The 14,854-nt window shown below is 32.6% G+C and overlaps 1 protein-coding gene across 4 annotated transcripts in view; it reads left to right on the top strand.

Moving 5' to 3' along the window:
* Positions 1 to 14,854, top strand: part of PRMT3 (protein arginine methyltransferase 3) — a 123,162-nt gene that overhangs the window by 56,285 nt on the left and 52,023 nt on the right. For all 4 annotated transcript variants that reach the window (XM_081064925.1, XM_081064927.1, XM_081064928.1 and 1 more), the window contains one exon: positions 6,097 to 6,175. In XM_081064925.1, the coding sequence (XP_080921051.1) occupies positions 6,097 to 6,175 (79 nt within the window). The remainder of the gene's footprint in view (positions 1 to 6,096; positions 6,176 to 14,854) is intronic.

Here is a 14,854-nt window from a genome sequence, read left to right as displayed (position 1 = left end):
AACGTTAATGTTCTAGTTTCAAATTTAATCAAAGTGTTCCATTTTAGTAATTAATTTTTGAAGTGTCATGAAAATTTTAATTTTAAAAAGTAAATGTCAGTTTGTAAAGAAGAGTGCCCCATGAGCATCATGGGAGAAAATACTGGGTATAATTCTCTTCCAGATGGCACCCCTACAGGTGAAGCAGCAGCCTGTGAAATTACAGTCTGAATTACACTGCAGATGAGCAGGGCATTTGGAGCAAAGCCTTCTGATATCAGTAATAAATGACTTGGTTCAGAACCAAGGACAATTCCCAGGAAATTAAAAACTATACTATCACGGAGGGAGCCTATAGTAAAATGAAGTTTAGCAAAGTGGAAAGTTGAGAGAAAGGACAATAACCATTAGCAATACATATATGAATCTCTCCATCTGCTAATATTTTTAACTATGCATATTAATTTATCTCATAAAGTGTCATATATTGGTTCTACATATATTCTGGTATGCCATTGATTTTCTAAATGGGTAATTTTCACAATAGATGGTGGCTAAGAGCTAGTTGCCAACTAAGCTATCACACTGAACTATGAATGATATACCTTTGTAAATCCTAATCTTATTTAATATGCTACATGGGAAATTTTTCATTTCAGAACATTTGAGTACTTAAATGTAGCATGGTATAATACAAATACTAAATCTTATTTTTAATCATGTAAAAATCAATTTAAGAAGCAACATAGAATAGTGATTCAGATCTTGACCTCTTTTGTTAGACAGACCAAGTTTCAAAATATGGTTCATTCAACTGATTCTGTGATTATGAGCTGTTTTTCAAGTACTGTTATTTTAAATTATTTAATATTTTAAGACTTATTTTCTTATCAGTTAAATGGAAATAATAAAATATGCTGTGGGGAAAATTAAATAATCCGTGTAAAGAAACAATACAGTGAACTTTAACAATTATCATCATCATTATTTGAAATTTTTAATTTTAGAAAGCAAAACAGCATTTTAAAGTAACAGATTTTTAATTTGTACCAGAAAAATAACAAAAAAGGCATTGTCTCTTTTTAATAAGTGTAATGATATCATATATAGTCTTAATAACTAATTCTTTTATTCTTTCAAAAATTACTTATTGGCGTTTCTGCTGTGTTCCGGCACATTTCTAGCCCTCAGGAATAGAGCTTCAAACAATATGGACAAAGGCCTTTCTCCTCTTGGAGCTTTCATTTTAGTAAGGAAGTAAACACAAAATAAATAATATTTTAATTCTTAAGGGCTATGATGAAATTGAAAACAGGGTTAAGAGATGGAGCTTGAAGATATTTTATGTAGAGACAGAATGAAAATTCTTTTTGAGGAGATAGTAGTTGAGCAGATATCTGGATACTAAATGAAATGAATGACCAATAAAATTGTTACAATTCATTGAGTCTTAAAAATGGTGGCATATTTAGGAGATACTCTAAATGTGAAGAAATGTATAATCTATTGTTTTGAAGGAATACTTTTCTATTCATTTGCGAGTTCATTTATTCTTTAACTTAAGGTTTAGAAAGTATTTTCACAGAAAAGGAAACTTACGCAAGCAATAGCTGCTACTGAGATGAAAAATATATCAGAAATAGATATAGAGAAATTGTTTTTAATTATACACCAATGCAAAGCAAAAAAGGAAATAAAATTGGGGAAAAAAGAAAGACTTGCTGTGGCTTTCTGCTTCTTTCTACGTTAGCCTAGCTCTACTGCAAAGTAGCTGACCCCATATAGTGCCTTCTTCCAAATTAAAGAGTCCTGTGATAATGATCTATGTGTTAACTCTTTGCCAGGCACTATGCTAAATCCTTTACATGCATCAACAAAAGCATTTGATCATTTGCTTTCTGAAATTCTCTCACCTAATTATGTTGGCTGACTCTAAAAAATGAGAAGCAAAAACATGGCGTTTATGAAAGAGTAGTTTTGCTGTCAGGGATGATTATCATTTTTTTTTTTTTTGTCTCTTTGTACTCTTTCTCATTATTGAGCTTAGCAGCAGTGGGAATTGAATCTTAAGGCCACTGTTTTGTAAGGGGAACTAAAATTGTCCAGTATTATTTTTCCAGTTATGACCTAGAATAAGTCACTTAACCTCTCTAGTACTGATTTCTCTAATGTGAAAATTAGGTTGTTTGAATAGGTAGAATCTTAGAAACTATATTATTGCTGTACCTATCAGAATTCTAATCTTAACTAAGGTAATTGTTAAGGGATATGTGGAGAAATGCTTATTGGTGTTTATTGGTTCAAATGGAAGCAGATATATGGGAAAGTCTTAAGTATAAATACTGAAGTTCAGAGTATTAAGTAAAATGGATGTTTTTGGCCCAGGGGAAAAAAAATTGCTGATTATCTTTTTGAGAAAAATCTTGAAGTTGGAATTGGCACTAATTTGATCAAATTATTTTTGATTGGGTTTTTAATTTTTATTTCTTAATTTTAAAGAAATTTTAAGTGCGCCTGCACGCACGCACACACACGGCCAGACAATTAAGTTTGAGAACTAATCCTAGAAAGAGTGCTCCATACCTCATTGCTGAATATCACTGCGGTCACCTTTGAAGTACTCCCCTTGGGAAGCTATGCACCCATGCCAGGGCCTAGTCCACCCTTTAAAGCAATTTTGGAACTCTCTTTCTGGAATGGCCATCATAGCTGTCATCGTATTACCCTTGATATCCTGAATGTCATCAAAATGTCTTCCTTTCGATATTTCTTTATCTTTGGGTAAAGAAAAGCCATTGGGGGCCAGATCAGGTGAGTAGAGAGAGTGTTCCAATATGTTACTTGTTTACTGGGTAAAAACTCCCTCACAGACAGTGCCATGTCAGCTGGTGCATTGTCGTGATGCAAAAGCCATGAGTTGTTGGCAAAAAGTTCAGGTCATCTAACTTTTTCACGCAGCCTTTTCAGAACTTCCAAATAATAAACTTGGTGAACTGTTTGTCCTGTGGTACAAATTCATAATGAATAATCCCTTTGATATCGAAAAAAAGGTTAGCAACATCGTTGCAACAAGTTCACAAACTTAATTGTCAATATGTGTTCATGTATATTGGTATGCACATGTATACACATAGTCTTGGCTGGTGTGAAAAAAGAAATAACATAAGAAAATGTATTCTGGTAGACTCGTGGGAAAAAACAGGAATTGTAGTTCTTATTCATGGATTGTAATATATGACCATGCTTTAAATGTTACATGATTCTGGACTGTCTGGTAAGTCCTTATTCTCTAATTTATTAAACATAATTTAAAAATTTTGATTAGCTTTTACAAGTGTGTATATATATATATATATATATATATATAATTTTTTTGGTAATATATATATTACAAAGAAAAAGAATGTATATATATATTTTTAATTTTTTATTGGGGAATGTTGGGGAACAGTGTGTTTCTCCAGGACCCATCAGCTCCAAGTGAAGTCGTCATCCTTCAGTCTAGTTGTGGAGGGCGCAGCTCAGCTCCAAGTCCAGTCGCTGTTTTCAGTCTTTAGTTTCAGGGGGCACAGCCCACCATCCCATGCGGGAATTGAACCGGCAACCTTGTTGAGAGCTCACGCTCTAACCAACTGAGCCATCCGGCCACTCACAAATATATTTTTTACATAGCACTTAATTTTTTCCAGTTAAGCTAATGAGATTTATTGTTTCAAACCTTTTACATGTATTAATATATTTAATCCTCACAACAACTGTATGAAATAGAATGTCATTGTTATTGTCACTTTATAGGTGAAGAAACTGAGGCACAATGATGTATACTTACCCAAGGTCACATAGGAAAAACGGGGCTCTTCTGGGATTTAAATCCAGGAGTCCATTCTCATTCTGTATTATTGGTATTGACCATAATACCAATTTAAAATATGGTGTAATTTAATCTCTAATGAATGGCTAATAATAACTTTATCTTTAACGCAGGAAAGAAGCGTGTTGCTAGAAGGAGCTACTGTCAGTTATTGATCAAAAAGACTGTTCTGGTTTGCTTGTAGTACATGAGAGTAAGATGGAATTTGAGCATATGAAAGCAAAATACTTAGACTTAGCCAACTACTTTGAAAGAGTAATACTAGAAACAGTTTTGACACAATGCCAAATCAATAAACTATTTTTTAAACCTGTTCCTTAAAAGATTAGGCTATAATGAATGCTTAATTTGTACCAAAATGTGGGTTTATTTTATTTTAATGTTTTAACATGCAGCAGTCTTGCAAATAGAAATCATTTTTTTCTTTAACCTAGTGACATGTTCTACCAACTGATCTTTTTCCTGTAGGTTAAATAGATGCCTCCTCTTTTAATAATTCCTTGGCATAAATTATAATTCACTTTAATCAACGGATTAATGCTTATTTATTAGTGTTCGTGTGTATTGATCTGCATGAATTCTGTCAGATTGATCAATGTTTCTTAGTTGAATTCCAAAAGTCTCTTGTGCTTTGAATACACAGATGATGCTAATGGGGAACTAACTTGTAAGAATTATATTACTGAAGTACTCTATCCAGAAAAAGAGTTTCCACCAAATCCTTAATTTTCATAATGCAAACACATTAATAAAAGAGCTTTGTTGCTAAGTCTTTCTTTTGTAGGCAGTTGTTTTCTTATCAGTGAATTAGTGTGTTGGGGGTAAATGCCAAAGTAGAGATGCTAGCGGCAATTTAATTAGGTTCCTTTATAAGTGAGTCAAGCATGAGAGCTGGATTTTCTGTAATTTAAATTTGCTTTTAATCTCTTGTTGAAGATTATCCATTTAGATTTGCAGGTTTTTCTTGTTCTAGAGAAACCTTTAAAACCCTCATCTTTGTTTGAAGACTATTGTATTTATCCTGTCAAACAGTTATTTGTGCACAAAACAAATGAGTGAGAATAATTTTGATTTAGAATTCTAACACTAGGGTAAAATTCATGTTGTTTCACCCTAAGCAATAATAAGGTATATTGTGTGCTGAGCACTTAACTTTTCCTGCTGTGCAGGGCTGTTGGTGATTGGGCTTCAGTAGGAGAAAAGACTGAAACTGACATTAAGCTCTCACTCATGATTACCTTGTCATTTCTTTAATAACTGTGTAGCATACTATTAGAATGTACTGTGTCGTGACACCAGTAATAGCAAATTATCTTCTCATTTGTGCTATGATTATTCTTTCTTGGTAGAGGATTCATTAGTGTTCTCTAAAATCTGGAGTACACTAGGGCAGTGTTTCATGAACTGTATGTATTTCAGACGACACTAGTGCAAGGCGTTAAATAGAAAAACAAAACAAAACAGGTCTCTAGTTAAAGAGTATATACTTAGTTAAAATATATTCACCTGTCCTCTTCATCATAACACTTCTCAGAACTATTAATGTGCTAATGTGCATATGAATCTCTAAGAGGAGTATATAGCATCTGATATTCTCAAACCTCACTGATTAAAGATCCCCCCTCCTTTTTTTTTTAACCAAAGAGCAAGTCACTGGGCAGAACATGGTGTTCTAGACCAGGATATCTGAACCACTGCTCTGCAGACATTCGGAGCCAGACAGTTCTTTGTGGTGGGGGCTGTTCTGTGCGTTGTGGGAGGTTGATCAGCATCCTGGGCTCTACCTACCCAGTGACATCCCTCCTCCTCGCCCTCCCAGTTGTGATAATCAAAATGTCTCCAGACACTGCAAAATATAGTTGAGAACCACTGCTCTGGATTAGTTTCTCAATATTTCAGAGAATTATAGGATTTGTTAACCATTTCCATCTGAATTTTCTTTTTTTTTAATGAGGAAGAAACAATCGTCTAAAAAGTGGAAGCCCAGGTAAAGAAGGTGCAGTACATTCTACTGAATATACTGAATCCATAAACTTTCTGGATTCACTTTTATGCTCTGGCCTGATTTTCTAATTATTATGTGGAGAACTTACTGCAAAAAATAATTTCAAACTTTGTAGAACATTTTATAGTACAGGCAAAAATATATATTTTTCATTAAAAGGGTACACCAGGTATTTAAATTGATTTGCATATGAGGATATTGCACATTTCTAAAATCCACTTTTTTTTCCTGTTTTCTACAGGGCTATTTTCTTCTTTTTGAGTCTATGTTAGATTCTGTCCTTTATGCAAAGAACAGATACTTGGCAAAAGGAGGATCGGGTGAGTATAAAATTCTAGCTTTAATAATCAAATTTTAGTATGGCAGAACCAAATGAACCTTTGGATTTCAAATAAACTGTGCATGACTGAGAAAATTCCCAATAGAGATGAAAGATGTTTCCATTAGATGGAGCTTTAAGACATTTGTTTAGTAGTACACTGTTGATAGTAGAACATTATGTATAAGATATGCAGGACTCAAAGTTAATGGTATTCTCAAGAACACTTTTTATAAAAATACAAAGGACTAGGTTTGGAAGCTGTGATATTCAAATCAAAATCTAACAAAGTTTTTGTTTTTTCAGTTCTTATGACATTTAGTTATTTGTTTTTTCAAAAGAACATTTTATGCTAGGCTAGAGGTTACTATATTTTGCCATATATAATGCATTCCTGTGTATAATGCGCACCCATGTTTTTGGCCCAAATTTCAGGGACAAAAATCTTGTGTTTTAATTTTTTAATTCAAATTTTTATTTGTTTACATTTAGGTACTTGTTTCTTTTTTTATTATAAAGGAATTTTAGTATTTATTTTTTAACATGGTATAAGAAATTTTATGTAACAAATAATTACAAAACACAAGAACAGATACAAGGTACAAGAAATTTTATGTACTGGTAAACAATTTACGATATTTTCACATCACAGAAGGCCAAGAACTCTCATTTCAAGTTCGTCATAAGTTCCACAAAACCAATTATCTCAGGGTATTATTTTGCATACGGATATCATTATTGATTTCTAGAGTTACATTTTTAACTCGTAAGCATAAATAAAAGAATTAAAAACATTTCTATAGGTATGGAATTAGTACTACCCATGTATAATGCACATCCTTATTTTTCCCTCACAAATTTGGGCAAAAAAGTGCGCATTATGCCTGGTAAAGTACGGTATATTCACTTTAGTGGCAAATTTTCCATGACTTCACTAAATACATAAACCTGGCTTCCAGGTGGTTTAATGAGAACATTTAAATAGTGACTGGTTTTACTTAGTTTTTAAAGCACAGCATACCCAATCAGTGTTTTTAAATGGATCCCAATAAATTTAGAAGGTTTTCTTTTCGTGTCCCTAGTGAACTCTTAATCATTTTAGTTCTGCATACTCTAAGTGAGATTGGGTTTTTACAGGCCTTTTGCTGTGAACAGTTGTACACAAACAAAATATTTTTTCAGAACCGGAATTATGTTTTGCTAATCTTTGACTGTTCAGCGAGCTCTACATCTCCTGGAGCATAGATACAACATCGTACGTGCTCATTGAATTGAATCATTACAATCGAATTGAATAACATTGGTTTCCCTTCACTCACCTCTCCCTGCGCCTTCCCTTTCTCAAAGCTTCAGGATCAACAAATGGCGTCCATGGTCAGTGCAGTTGATAAAACTGTTCTATAAAAATGGATGAAAAGGAGGAGACATCTTCAACTAGTGACATAAAGCACTGGACCATACTTATGCCTCCTGCCTATCCATGTTCAATGAAATTACTTTGGTAGTTATGGTACAATAGACATCAGTAAGGCCAAAACATAAAGCACAGAGAAAATTTTCCAAGACAACAGAGTTCTTTTTATAATAGCATTTCAATGGATTGCCTTTCTTTTTCAAATGCTCTCATTTTATCACTGTATTTTCTACATCCATTTTAAGATAGGCTCCTGATCTCTGACATGAACCTGGCTAGAATTCTTAGATATATTTTGCCCTGCAACTATTGGCTATGTCTTTCTATAATTGCAGTGGCTTTTTTAAAAAAATGAATACTATATTTAATGACTTAACTAGTGTTATCTACCATTTGTGAATTGTCTGTACAAGCTGCCAAATAATATACTCTGCCTTTACTTATGTTATTACATGTAATTTTGAAAACAGCTCTTTGAGATTTTAGAAACAAAAGGGTCCTGGATGATATATGCTAAGCAGCCAAGCCTTGACATTTTTGTTTTTTTTAAACTCAGATCTGTTGGATATTTCTTTTCACTGTTCCTTGTTTCCGTACTAAAGTGTATTTTATTGAGTCTGATTTTTTTACCTTGAAGTTGTTCTAGGGAAGATTCGGAAAACTGTTTCCATACCTCCCTGAGTGATATTCATTGATCTTACTGAAGGAGTGACAGCAACTTAATACATTTAAATTGAATTCTTGATGAAATTCATTAAGAACTTACAGCATGTGAGTAATGAGGTTATAGTTGAAATAGTGGCAGTGCTATTTCCCATCATCAAAAGGATAAATTGGAGGCTCGTAAGTCTAGCTTTTTCTAAATTTTCATATAACTAATATTAGCACTAAGATGATCTGGAAGTATATTGAAGAGAGGTCAGCATTTAACTGCCTAAATAGTGCTGTTGAATGTTATTTAACAGAATCAAGAGAAAAGAAGGAAAAATCAGAAATGAGTAACATGAAGTAGTTTAGTCTATTGTGTGTATTTGAGTATGCCTTGATGAATGTCAGCAATCATCATGCTTATTCTTCTGTTGCAAAGTAAAGTTTTCTTTCATGTTTTGCTGAAGGAAAGATTTATTAAGCAATTTATACTATAAAGATTTTAGAAAGAATTAGAATATGAGAGGAGAATATTGAAGACCCATATAAGCATGAAGGGACCCCAATTTACATTTTTATATGAATTAGCGTTCAATTTATGTTCTTTTAATATATATGTACACACATGTATACACACATATGCATATATGGTAGCATGAAGTGAAACTTTATAAAACTTAGCCAATAACTTGAGTATTCATTCTCCTTGTTATCACCAAGCAACTACTCATTTACTATTACTACTAATAAAAATAATTTTGTAAAGCTAATGAAGTTGGGCTTACTAAAGACTACTTATACTAATTTTAGCTAAGATTTACTAATCCTAATTGTGTGTTAGGAATTGTAGTGTTTTACATTTAACCAACCAAGAGATGAGGAGGAAAACTAAGAAAGTGGTCGTAACCGGTGTTGTTTTTTTTTACAACTAGAATAAGGCAAAAACAAATGTATGTTTTAGGATAACAACATAGAATGCAAATGTATGTTTTAGGATAACAACATAGAATGCAGAATAGTTTTGTACCATAACAATGTCACATGCTGTATCTCAGAAAAATTGGAAAGGGAATGCAGAAGGCAAGTGGGAGAAAGTGCATATACTTCAATTGCTTTATCTTTAACAGCAGGAATTTATGGAATATCATTTAAAGCTGACAAATCAAGTAATAGAATTATAATCACATTTAGCTCTACAAAGGTGATATTAAAATTATACAATTGATTAAAATTGAGTGGTGAGGCTCGCAGTGATACGTCTTATCTATATGTACATTTTGATGGTGATTATGTGATTATATATTTATCAAATCACATAGACTTATACACGAAAAAAGTCAAAAAGAGTGAGTTTTACTGCATATAAATATACCTCAATTAAAATGACTTTATAAAAAGTGAAATGGTATTTTCTACTCTTTCAGATCAAATACATTGGGATATGATTTGATTTCTCACTTTTCTGAAAAATATATTAAAGCTGTGCACTAACTCTTCCTACTTCTGTATTTGTTGTATCATCTGTGCGTTCTCCTTTTAGTTTTTTTAAAAATTGGGTGATTAAAAAGAGGGAAAGGAAGGGGAAGGTCAAGGAAATACACTAATTTTATCATTACTCATGAGAGATTAGTAAGGAGTGTTGAAAATAGAGATATTCTATGAGGTTGTAATTATATATTTAACTACTTGAACAAAACTATAAAACTTCCTAAATATGAGGACTAATACTCTGGAAAAAAACAAAAAGACCATGTAGTGAGCTACTTGAAAAACAAAATAAAAACTACAGATACATAAAAGATAACATGAAATGGTAGAGTTGTAAACAAAAAATATTTCTTGTATCAATAAATGTAAGTAGGCTAAACTCACCTATTCAGAACACAAGAATTTCAGATTGGATATTGGATCACCAAAGAAAAGCCAAGTCTGTATACTTTATAGAGGCACATCTAAAACAAAACTATTCAGAAAAGTTAAAGGGATGAAAAAAGATATTCAGGCAATTTCCCCCAACCCCCAACATGAAAACACTCGTGATATTGATACCAAACAAGAGGGAATTGGGGCAAAATATTATGAAATTAATCATATGAAACTTAAAGTGAATCAACTGAAAATTATAAATAATGAAAGAATTTAGTATATTATAGCGGTACAAAATAACATGATGAAAAATAAGCGAGACTTATATGCAGACAACTTTACTACTGCAGGATGCACAAAGATTTAAATAAATGAAAAGGCAATCATGGATTTAAAGAACGGTGCCATAAAGATGTCAGTTCTCCCAAAATTAATTTAAAATGAGATGCAATCCAAAAACATTGACAGTTGTTGGAGATAGATGTTAAGGACAGGCGAGTTAATTATGCTCTTCCCTATTTTTGTATGTGTTTGAAAATTTTTTTATAGAATAAATTTCCTAAAATTGTAATCAATCCCAATGAACAGATTTTTTTTAAAAATTGGGATTTAAAAAAAATTTTTAAATAGGAATGGCAAGGAAAACGCTAAGATAGAAGGGTAGCAGCAGGATAGGAGTGGGAGGACTGGAAGAATAGCACTACCAAATAGTAAAACACATTTAAAGCCTCAATAACAAAAATAATATATTATTTGTTCTTGAATGGACATATAGTTGAGCAGAATAGAAAATCTTGTATAGACCCAACAATATATTGAATCTCATATAATTAAGGAAATAATTTACTGTAGTAAATTGTATTGAGACCATTGGGTAGCCCTCTGTAAAATAAAAAACAGTAATGTTTAACCCACACAATAAATTATATACTGTAAATGGTAAATGCGTCAAAACGTAAATGCAGAAGAGAAAAGGTAAAACTACTAGAAGGAAACATAGGTCTATTCCTTTATAAACTTGAGGGAAGAGGTCTTTCTAAATACGAGCTTAAATTCAGATGCCTTAGAAAAAAGGTTGATAAATTTGATTATATCCAACTAAACTTATAAATGGCAGAATATGCCATACACAAAGTCACAAGAGAAACTGCAGATTGAAAAAATAAATTCCTGTCACCAACAAAAGCTAATCTCCTTAACATATATTCTACAGATGTATAGACCACAAACCCAATAGAAAATTGGGCAAAGAATTGAATGGCAGCTCACAGAAAAGGATATACAGATGACTCTTAAACATGTGCTCAGTCTCTGTCATATTAAGTAAATGTCCAATCTAAGAAATTTTTGCCTTACTCAAGATTGCACAGAATTTTCATGTTTTCTTTGTGAATTTTTAGATTTTACATTTAGGTCTGTAATTCATTTCAAATTAATTTTTGTGAATTATATGAGGTAAGAGTAGATGTTAATATTTTCCAATGCCTTTTGTTGAAATGACTATCCTTTCCCATGAATTGCTTGGCGGCTTTGTTGAAAACGAATTTACCAGGTACATGTGGGTCTGTATCTGTATTCATTTAGTTTGATCTATTTAGTCTATTCTTTCACCAATACTACCTTGTCTTAATTACTGTAACTTTATACTACGTATTGATATCAGGTAAAGAAAGCCCTTCATCTTTATTCTTTTTAAAAATTGCTTTCGCCGTTTGGTTTTTTGTGTATGTATGTGTGGTTTTCTATAATAAATTGTAGAATCTTACTAATTTTAGAATATCAATTTAGAATCAATCAATGTAAAAAAGACTGCTAAAATTATGATAGGATTGGCTTGAATGAATAAATCAATTTGAGAATAATCAGCATCTTAATATTGTGTCTTCCAATCCACGAACACAGTATATCTTTTCATTTTTTAAAGTCTGTAATTTCTCTTGGCATTTTAACAATAATTTTCAACATAGAGATCTTGCACATCTTTTGTTAAATTTATTCTTAAGTATTTAAATTTCTTTATCATTCTTACAAGTGGAAATTTTTAGATTGCATTTTTCAGTTTGCTGCCGCTAGTGTAAAAATACAATTGATTTTTGTTTATTAACCTTGTATTCTATGACCTTGCTAAGTTTGCTTGTTCTAGTAATTGTTTTATAAATTTATTTGGCTTTTTTATATTAACATCCTGTTATCTGCAAGTAGGAACAGTTTACTTCTATCATTCCATACTTTCTACCTTTAATTTTTTTTTGCTTATAACTCTTTGAATAAAATAGGAAATAGTAAATCCATTGAGATATAAATAAATAAATGAATAATCTGAAAGTTAGATTAAGAATGGGGTATTTACCTAGTTTCAAAGAACTTCCCCACAAACTATTTTTTAATTACAAGAGGGAAAAGAGTAGATTTCAGTGTAGAAGCCCAGCAGACTCCGCTTTAATCATGTAATTAGGGTTGACATCCTTAGGAATGGGACACATTGAAATTGTGATCTGATAGGAACACAAAGAAAAAATTTCTTTCTTTGAAACTTCTTAAAACTGATAATACTTTTGTGAAATCATGATGGTTGCATAGAAAATTTAGGAGCCATTAAAGGAAATATCTTTCACATTATTAGAGAAGAATGGTATTTTCAGTGCCTTCCCTTAAAAGCAAAATGTAAGGTTCCCCCATCCCCCCCACCCACACATCCGTGGTCAGAACTAAAATTTCTAATGGGGTCCTTTAAAATATACATCTTCTTTGAGTTATAATTGTCAGGTTATAAAATTGAGGACTATGTCCAGTACAGTGCAGAATTTCTATGGCAGCCATTTCCTAACTCACTGTTTCCTAATTTTGACAGACCATCACAATCACTGGGGCCTTTTGTTAAAAATACGGATGTGCAGTCCCCACATTAGAGCCTAAACCAGAAACTAGTGGAACAGTCCTGTTTTAAGAATGTATTTACAATGTATGTTTCTCTTTGCATCAGTCAGGGTTCTTGTTGGAAGAAATAGAAATCTACCCTGGCTATTCAGCAGAGAAGGAATTTCTTAAAAGTATAGACTAAGTTACAAAACTTCTATGAGAAACTAGTCTGAAAGTTACGCAGCCAGGAACAATATTCAAAACTACCTTATATGACTGCTTTAGAAGTGAGACCACTTCTAATGCTGGGAATGAGCTGACACAGATGACACCGCTGATCTCACCAACAGTAGGCACTGCTGCCTCTGAAAGATACAGCTTTGGGTGCGTATCATTAGTGGAACCTGGGTCATGTGCACATGCCTAACCTGCAAGGGAGGGAGGAAAGCAAGTGTCTGTCATTTTCAGCTTCCATAGACGCAAACAGGCCCTTTCTCATAACACAGAGAATTCCACAGACATTTCAGAAGGGGGCAGCAAAATAGAGTGGCACATACCGTGTTTCCCCGAAAATAAGACCTAACCAGATAATCAGCTCTAATGCGTCTTTTGGAGCAAAAATTAGTATAAGACCCGGTATTGTTATGTTATGTTATGTTATGTTATGTTATGTTATGTTATATTAATTATATTATATAAGACCCGGTCCTATATTAATTTTTGCTCCAAGACACATTAGAGCTGATTGTCCGGCGAGGTCTTATTTTTGGGGAAACACGGTGCATAGTATTCACTGATAGACCTGCGTCTGAGAATGGTTTTACATTGGAAACCTGATCTATGCTAATAAGAAATCGCCTGTTGTAATTTCCAGATTTTCAAACATACTTTCCTTGCTGTTTCCCTCTCCTTGTGGAAAACTGAGGAGTGCAGTTTACTTACTCCTCCCTGATTTCTGCTTGGCTGCTTTCTTTTTTAGTGTTTCTTTTTACCCTATCTTATTTCTTTACTCAGAAGGAATAAAATAAGCCTGAACGTTTCCATTTTCCTCACTTCGCTGTGACGTTTTATTAATCTCCAATCTTTCTCAACCCTTTTCTCCTTCCTCTTTCTCTTTCAGCAAGTGCCCATTTACCTTAAGAACATACGGTTCCTCTTTCTCTTTCTTCCATTTGAAAAGCATAAAATGTAGCATCATACATAACGGAAAGCATATATACATATTACAATTAGACTTTAAGTTGAATCCCTCTGTTGTCAGATGACTAGTTATCTAGTTAGCTGATTAAGACCAGTAATTTGGGCAAGTTACTTTACTTCTCTGAACTTCAGTTTCCTTATCTGTAAAAGGGGGATTATAATTCCGCTTTATAGAATTAGTCTAAAGTCTAAATGAGATGCTTGACATAAAGTAGTTACTCAATAAATGTTATTTCTCCTCCTGTTACAGCTGGTAAATAATGAGATTAGTGGTAGGTTTATACCTTATAAAAGTTTTGAAATGTATTTAAGCATAACGGTATACTCATGTCTACTTACTCATCTGCAGATCTGCTTTTTTCACATTTATTATTTTGGTTTTGTTCAGTGATATTACGGTAATACCATTTTTTACTTTTTTTAGTACATATTTTTTTAGTACATATTACAGCATTTTAGCCTAGCTAAACTTTGGTGGACTAGTCGCTATTATAAGTTAATGGTGGGAAAATGTTTTCAATTTCCAAATAGGTTTTAGTTAATTTTTTAAAGATATACTTACTGTGTAAATTGGAAATTGATTTTTTAAGCTTACTCAATTCCCAAAATATTTGCTGATTTAGTGGCTTTTTCTTTTTTTGTGTTTTAAATTTTTATTAAATTTATTGGGGTGACATTGGTTACTAAAACTAT

This window comes from Rhinolophus hipposideros (genome assembly GCF_964194185.1).
Source record: "Rhinolophus hipposideros genome assembly, chromosome: 10".
NCBI lineage: Eukaryota > Metazoa > Chordata > Mammalia > Chiroptera > Rhinolophidae > Rhinolophus > Rhinolophus hipposideros.
The sequence above is the reverse complement of the archived record's forward strand: the minus strand, read 5'-3'. Positions and strand labels throughout refer to the sequence as shown.